This window comes from Malurus melanocephalus, unplaced genomic scaffold (genome assembly GCF_030028575.1).
Source record: "Malurus melanocephalus ecotype Western Australia unplaced genomic scaffold, MMel_1.1 scaffold_564, whole genome shotgun sequence".
In the NCBI taxonomy this organism is placed as follows: Eukaryota; Metazoa; Chordata; class Aves; order Passeriformes; family Maluridae; genus Malurus; species Malurus melanocephalus.
In genome coordinates this window covers 176711-185203 of record NW_026623796.1, presented here as the reverse complement: position 1 = coordinate 185203, position 8493 = coordinate 176711, and the positions used below count along the sequence as shown (strand labels likewise).

The window sequence follows — 8493 nt, the reverse complement described above, 5'->3', positions numbered from 1 at the left end:
TCACTCCGAAACAGTTTCTAATTGCGAAATGCAATTGCTACAAGTAGTTGTAAACCCAAGCTGTCACGGAAGGGAGAGATTCTCCTTAGTCTCCTCTCCTAGAAGGGTTTGCACCGGAGCGAGGGCTCCTACAGGTGGAATTCGCCCCAAGGCAGCGCAAAATCACTAACTTCAGCCTCCCCTAGACGAATGAAAAAACAAAAACAAAATGAAGAGAGAGCTAAAAAAAAAGGAAGGAAAGCCTTTGCTTGAACAAACACCAAGGATTCTGCAGAGTGAATGCCACGGAGCTGAGAGCCTGGAAACTGCCTCTGTGCTCATCTCTGAAACGCTACACACACAGGGTCCGCGGCTGTAGGATCATAAAGATAAATAGCTGATTTTGGGTGCAGATAGATRTGGAATACAATAACATTATAAATCACCTCAGGATAGCCWTGCTCACCTTAGCTGAGGGAGGTTGATCTTATGTGGTACTAAGCAAACAATAACAAATGAAAGGTGTCGGGCCAGCAGCTTCATGGTGACTTTCTTGCACTGTGGCATTTTACTTTGCAGCAACTTAAAGGCAGCTGAAAGCGGTGATGAGAAAGTAGGACACTGTACTATAGTATACTGTAGTATACTGAGAGGTCAGCTACACAGGGACATTTACTGTGGWGCAATGAGTTTTTGGTTACTTGCATGTGAAAACCAAGGATTTCTCAAGTGCCATTATTGCAAATGTGGCTKCAGTCAGAAACCAGCTCAGCTGGGCTTGCAGGATGTCCAGCATCTCTAGTGTAAGATGTTTTGKATTTGCTTTGTGTTTGGTGTGCCTGTTCCCAAGCACATTTAACTGAGGAATGGTATCTTTTTTTGCATCTTTCTCAGCAAGTGTTTGCGTCTCCGAGCAAACACCCAATGGACAGTAAAGGAGAGGAGTCAAAGATCAGCTACCCCAATATATTCTTCATGATTGACAGTTTTGAAGAGGTGAGTTCCTTGTTGCAGCAGCAAAGTTTTGTCCTATTCTAATCTTATGTCCTGGTTAGCTGTTTTCTTGTACGTTTTGAACAATTGAGGGTTATCTTCTGCTAGTTTTATTTTATTTATTTAACCTTCCTCGTTCTTGAGTGTTTGAAATTTGAGCTTAAAGCTGGAATTTGGCATCAGTGTCTGATGGCTAAAGCAAGATAGGCTGATGTGAGAGCTGCTCATCTCAATATGTGATTTGCAGTGTGCACTGCCTGAAAGGCTGGGGTGGAACATTCTTCTCCCTTTCAATTCACATTGAAACTGCCTTGGGCCTAAGGACAGCAGTGGGAATCTGAATTTATTTCAGTTTGAAATTTCCAGTTTGCCTCAACRTGTTTCATCTTGCATCTTTGGCAGGTTTTCAGTGACATGACTGTGGGAGAAGGAGAAATGGTCTGTGTGGAGCTGGTGGCCAGTGATAAAAGCAACACCTTCCAAGGGGTGATTTTCCAGGGGTCCATCCGCTATGAAGCACTCAAGAAGGTCTATGACAACAGGGTAAGGAGCTTCTGAAAGACAATGTTCTTCGCAGCAATGGTGATCTGACTAGATTTTCTTTGTGGCTGAGGCTGTCAGCTTTTTGTCCTATTAGATCAGCTGCATCATAGTCTGTCTATTTGTCTTTGAAAGTCAGCTGAAAGCTACTGCTTTTGGCTCAGACAATTGAGGGTGTTCACACTGGCATATATTCCTCTGCTGTTGGCCAAAAGGAGGGAAGGTAGGGATAAGTAGTCAAGGGCATGACACAAGAATGGACCTGAACAACAGTTCTTGGAGCCTCTACATTTTCTTGAAAGATCACAGATATTTCTGTGTTCAGAGAGAGATGATTTCATGGGAGATGTTAAACTCTGATAACTACCTTTTGATAAAGTGTATTTTTCTTCAYTGTATTTTGCACTCATGGCTGTTTTCAGAAGACCCCTGTAGTCTTGCTGCTACTGAGAGAASCTTTCTTTGCTTTCTACATGAAACATGAAATACCAGCACTTTCACCTTCCAATKCAGTAGTTAGTGCTGAAATCAAGAGTCAATAGACTTCTCAAATGGTTTATTGTGAAAACAATTGTGAGGGATTTTTGGAAACAAAACAGAAAACCTCCCACAGCATCTGCTGTGTCTGCAAATTTTGCTTCGTGTCTTTCCTTGTCAGGAGAGGTCTTGGATAATTTCCTTTCTTCCTGTTTTAAATGTGAGCAGTTACAGACTTTCATCAGGTTTCTGAGAGAACATGAAACAAAAATTGTTTCTCTACACCATCATGTTGTGGCCATGATCAGTATCTGGGTTATTAAAATAAATGGGAATGCAGAATCACTGAAAGAAAGAAAGAAAAAAAGAAAGCCTTGCAGTGGAAAGATAAGATTTGATGTGGTTAAGTTGCCTCATAGCCTAGGAATGTCCTTACTGACCCCACAGTTACTTGACTTGATTTTGTTAAATGAAGTACAATTGTTACCTTCAAATACTCCATTATGGCCAGAGGCAAAWGTTGAAATTTGGCCATTCTTTTTACAGAACAGAAGTAAACTGTATGTTTTTGAAAATTACTTGATTTCAGTTGTTTCAGGGAAGGTTTAGATTGAATATTAGGAAAAATTCCTTTAATGGAAAASTTGTCAAGCRCTGGAAGAGGCTGCCCAGGGAAGTGGAGTCCTCAATCCTTGAGATATTTAACAGATGTGTAGATGTGACACTTAAGGACATAACTTAGTGGAGGGCTTGACAGTGTTTGGTTAATGGTCGGACTTAATGATCTTAAAGGTAATTTCTAAATTATTTTAAGATTCTGTAATTCTCAGTACAATGCAAGATGATGAGCATCTCAGCCTCTTCATAAACTAATAACATTTGCAATAAATTACTTAAACTTAAGTCCTACTTACTCAATTAGCAAAATCTTGACTGTTTTCATATTGGTTTGTTCCTTTTTTCAGTTCTCAGTTCAATTTTCAGTTCAGTTGTGCTGACTGGAAATTGAGCCCTTGTGTCTGTTGAGAGGGTTTAAAGCTGTCAGGGTGTCTCGGTGAGCCATGCTGTGCAGGTTAGTTGTGCATGAGGCTGGTTCCTTCAATTTTGGCCTTGWCAGCGTGGACATAAAAATGTCCAAAATGACTTGGCACAAAGTAATGACCAAGTTGTGGGGTGTGCTTTGCTGGTTTGAGGCATCTTGTGTGTACGTGTCTATTGCTTTTTGGACTCAAACATGTCCCTACAGAGGCTGCGGTGAGTTGTGCACGTGCCTGCCTGTGCTYTCATGTGCCACAGTGTGTGGGTCTGGATAAAAACCTCCTGTTTTCTCTCAGTGTGCCATTGGTAACTCTGCCTTTTGGATGGCTGAAGGACTTGGTTCTTCCCAAAACCTGTTTTTATGTCTGTAAAACTACTTTCTTTTTGGAGATCACTTCAATTTGTGGCTTAAAATGTTTCTTAGGAATTATTATCCACTATGGATCTGACTTTTTCTTAGATAACTGCTTTCAGAGGATGTTATTTTCAAGTTGCAGACCTGTTATTACATGTTCTTTCCCGTCTTGATGCATTGTAGGTGAGTGTTGCAGCTAAGATGGCTCAAAGAATGTCTTTTGGCTTTTATAAATACAACAACATGGAGTTTGTCCGAATGAAAGGACCGCAGGGAAAAGGACATGCGGAAATGGCAGTGAGTAGAGTTTCCACTGGTGACACTTCACCGTATGGAACAGAAGAGGATTCAAACCCAGACTCCCCAGTGCATGAGAGAGTAAGTACTGACAGAAGTACTGACTTAAGGTGAAGCATGAACATGCTTTGTTTCAAAGCCAGGAGGCAGATTAAAGCTGGGGTTAACTCACATCAAGGTTCTGAACTTGGGTTTGCCTCTGTGTGATCTGGTTGTGCTCAGTGTATGAGATGGATTTTCTAGCACAGTTTGCCCTGAGCAAATGCTGAATACAGAGATGACTGGATGAATCACWCTTGTGGAGGAGTGCTTTGTTGAAACAACAGCAATCTTGATGCCAGGGAAACTGATGATTCTGCCTGTTTTCAATAAAAAAAAATCCATTTCTGTGTGAGATGCGATTTACCTGGAAATGTGGGATTTGTGTATTATATAGGTTGCCTGCTAAACCTCACAGGAAGTGGTGCTGTATTTTGTCACTGAGGAATACTGCCAATGTCAAGCCTGTGTAATGCTAAAGCAAAGATCACAGATCCAGATGCAGTATCATATTCATACATATGCTTAAGTTGAATGCACATGCAATAAAATGCCAATAGAATCAGACTGTAGATGATGATTTGGCCTTTATTCAATCTGAGCCTTATTTTCCATTAAGACATTTTAGCTGGTTAGTGGGGATAACACAACATGTGTTCAAAATACCTGCACAGACCTGAGCTGGGTCAGTACCTGATGGATTCTAGCCTGGTTTTCTGTGTAGTGGGAGTAACCTGTATAATTTAAAGATCTGCAGAACTGCTTCTAGAGGTTTCCATGCAGKCAGTGTGGTTTTTTGTTTCTGRTTTGGTAAAAGCCACYATGAGCTACCAGCACAGARCTCATTAASTGGATGTTCTTGCTCTCCACCACAGAAATACAGCCTGAAGAAAGCAGGGCTGCAGGATCAACAAGATCTTTTATCTCCAAGGCTTCCAGTGTCAGCTGGAAAATGTCAGATTAGACCTGATAATGTATTACCACTGCCTTTTGCTAATGGTTTTAATGGTGATATGGCTGTTTCTGGTTCCCCCTGTGGTGTGATATGAAATGATTCCAGAATTACAACCAGAGACAAGCACAAATTAGAAATGAAGTGCGCTGGGGAGAGGATCAGTTGKGTGTTACAATGCCTTTCTTTTATTTTTTTTAACATTAGTGATAGAGGGACATGATGGAGTGTTTCTGCAGCGTAACATCAATCTGGCTTGGCTGCARTTATCACTCCATGTCACCTCCCTCTGCATTTCTTTGGACAGATATGAGCAGTATCAGGTGCCAGCTCAGGGAGAGTTATGGGGTTCTTAAATTGACTGTGTGAAGAAGGAAGGACAAGAAAAAAGTTACTCACATCCATTAGCAAAGTAGTTGTCCCAATTTTTTTTCCCTTTGAAATGAAACATTTCAGTTCTCTCCTAAACAGATGTACTTGACTTTACTTGTAGTTTACTCTGTGGCAACTACTGCTCTGAAGGAAGGGTGTCTCCATAGTTTTGTCCCTAACTTGAATTTCACCACAGACACTTCCATGCCTGTATTTGCCATCACTTGGACTAACCAAAACATCAGAGGCACCAAAGCTTCATTTTGTCCTTCCACTATTGAAACATAAACTTGAACATTTGCTTCACTTCTGCCTCAGTATGTTGGGCTCAGGAATTTGTGACCTTTGGCTCCCCAGGGATGTTGACCTTCCACAGAAACTGCTGCCTTGTGTGTACCAAAGAAATGAAGATGCATGATTTGAGTATGTTCAATTACAATACATTCTTAGCATATTAAGTCTCCTGAATTTCAACATGCAAAAATAAGATTGACATTCTTTGTGCTTAAGTTACTAATTTTGTGTCTTTATGACTGTAAATCTTTGTTAAAAGTGATCATCTGAGTAGAGAGGCATTTCATTATTCATGTAACAGTTAAGGGTGCTAATATATCAAAATATTTTCCCCTTGATGAGCACCTTGAAGCTGAGAAATTCTCTGGCCACTTTGATAGAATGGACCAGTCATCATCCTGATTTTTACACGTATGACTGCCTTGTGGCASATGGAGGGAAAATCAAGACTTTCTCAGCATATTTTGTATTTCTCTTTCAGGTCACTTCTTTCAGCACACCACCAACCCCAGAACGCAACAACCGCCCATCCTTCTTCTCCCCATCCCTCAAGAGAAAAGTGCCCCGAAATCGAATTGCTGAGATGAAAAAGTCCCATTCAGCAAATGACAGTGAGGAGTTCTTCAGAGATGATGATGGTGGAGGTGAGAGAAGCACTGACAGTTAAACAGACTTGTGTGGGGAGGGAACAGAGCTCTGCAAAGGCAGGGTTTTCAAGAAGGTTTGCAGAGTATAAAAATGAGAGTTCCACATACGGCCAGTGCCTCTCTGAAAATGAGATTTTTCACAAGCTTAAGAATCTCTTCAAAGGCTGGAGCCCACAATTCCTGAATATATTAAAACTTACTTCTTTTATATTGACCCATTTGAAAGAAACTGGAGCAGCCAAGATCCTCCCCCTTTCTCAGATGCCACACTCTCTGGGGGCACTTTTCCAGATATAGTGGGGCAGGGCATGTTCTCAGCAACAAGTTCTTTGAATTCTGATTTGATCCAGAGTTGGTTAAACTGGTGAAACTGCATTTACTTCWACTGACTTTGAATCAGTTCTGAGCTCTATAAAGAGAAAACCTAATGAATTTGTATAGTAGTTTAATGCCTTGTGGAACTCTTCCTTTAAATTCTAGTTACTCACCAGGAAACAACCTGCAAGATAAAATAATGGAGCCTGACTCCAAATACAGTATACAAATCCCAATCAAATCACAGTTTTGTGAGGCAGGAAACTCAAAAATGTCTGTGTCCAAACTGCTTTTCATATGTTTAAAARCAATTCAGTCAACAAATCTAACTATCTGCTAGCATTCTAACAGATAACAAAGAGGCGATTTCCAGATCRTAAGTTCTGTTTGAAGTAGCAAAGATACTGAAATAACAAAGTAACAAAGATCAGCAAGACTAGCTTAGGGGACATCTAAATTAATTCTGTGAACAATGGCTCAGCTGAAGGGTCCGAGGTGTAGCTCAGGGTGTGCATGAACATGTGCAGGAAACTGGGGCATTAATGCTGAATCTCCCCATATCTGAATTTCTCAATGTCACTTTTCTTCAAAAGAAACAATTTCTATGCTGTTACTCTGGTGAATTTCTGGATGARTAACTACTTAATTTTCGGGCTTTTCTATGATTTTGTRTATGAGGGAGCACAAGCCCTCTCCTCTCTTGTTTAACAGCTGTTGCTGCTACCATTTATTAGCATCAGTGGAAGTGGTGAACTTAGGTTTAAAAAAAGCAGTTATAATAGTGTCCTGCATAYGATTTGTCTCTAAACAATGAATAGGAGGCTTTCCTCTTTTTTTTGAGTTTCAGAAGTGTTCCAATAAAGTACTTCTGTCTCTTCCTGCCTCTGCAGATCTGCACAACGCGACCAATCTGCGCTCGCGGTCCCTGTCTGGAACAGGACGCTCGCTGGTGGGCTCGTGGCTGAAGCTGAACAGAACAGATGAAAACTTTCTACTCTATGCACACTTAACATACATCACTTTGCCATTGCATCGAATTTTAACAGGTGAATTTTGACATGCACTCTGCATGGCCTACCATGGTGGAGGATTCTGCTCTTAAGACAGGGGAAGAAGTATTTCTCTGTAATGCTGCTGTAAATAGGAATTGATTTCAATTTAGAAGGAATTACAGATTCCAGTAAAAAAATTGGTCATTTGTAATTAAGGATGGATTTTGAATGATGTTTCACTAAAATACTAATTATTCCTTATGATCATTGTGTTGATAGTCTTATGAATTAGCTGGAGTTACCAGGCTTGCTCACTCTCACACCACAGGCATTTTGGAATTCACRGAAGATTTATTGTTTCTGCTGGCATTTAATACTCACTCAAGATGGTGGCACAAATGCCTCCACGCTCCAATATTGCCTTTGAGCTTGAAGATCCTTTCCAAGATTTAATTCATTGAACATAGGGTTGCAGGAATTGGTGTATATATTGAGATACACAGAAATAGGGCATGAAATGTCTGGGCTGTAAGGCAGAATTTTCATTTGCAGTTTTACCCTACCCACATTTTTTTTAGCTTGACACATTGTGTAGGCCCTGTTTCCAAGGCCTTTGTGCAATCAATGCATTGTGTCAGTGGCAGCTTTCCAGGAAGCAGGAATGTTACTTGTAGGGCAGGGTGAAGTGAGAGCAGTGCTCATTTCTCTTGGGTAGTTCAGGAAACCTGTACTATGATATTAAAATCCCAGTGACGATGATGAAAGTATCTTTTAAAATGTTTTGAGTTGATTGATAAGACTTTCCTCTGACCCTTCTGTCCATGTTGGATAATCACATTTCTGTCACCTTCTTCTCTTGTGTCAAATCATTCAGTCCCTTAGTCATCTCTGTGGCCCTTCACTSGACTCCGWCCACTGTGTTTAATTCTTTACAGGTGTGTCTGGAGACTTTTGGAGCTGGGGATCAATTTTTGCTCATGTCATCCTCTTTGTGCAGTTGTGTTTGATCAGCCTTTTAATTGCATGCTCCCTTTTCCTATGTTCCTTGTTCTTTGTGTAGCCTTGAAAAGGGCACAACAGTCCAGTTTCCAGATATTTCTGGAACTACCTTGCCATGTTGGTTTTATTGCACATATTAGAAAGATGCCCATGATTACAACAAAAGTTTTACATGTTCATATTYTGTCCCACTTGGACAATACA

The 8493-nt window shown here is 40.7% G+C and overlaps 1 protein-coding gene across 2 annotated transcripts in view; it reads left to right on the top strand.

Moving 5' to 3' along the window:
• Positions 1–8493, top strand: part of KIAA0930 (KIAA0930 ortholog) — a 48212-nt gene that overhangs the window by 34468 nt on the left and 5251 nt on the right. For both annotated transcript variants that reach the window (XM_057382334.1, XM_057382333.1), the window contains exons 5-9: positions 874–975; positions 1375–1515; positions 3566–3760; positions 5818–5980; positions 7189–7344. In XM_057382334.1, coding sequence (XP_057238317.1) covers positions 874–975; positions 1375–1515; positions 3566–3760; positions 5818–5980; positions 7189–7344 — 757 coding nt within the window. The remainder of the gene's footprint in view (positions 1–873; positions 976–1374; positions 1516–3565; positions 3761–5817; positions 5981–7188; positions 7345–8493) is intronic.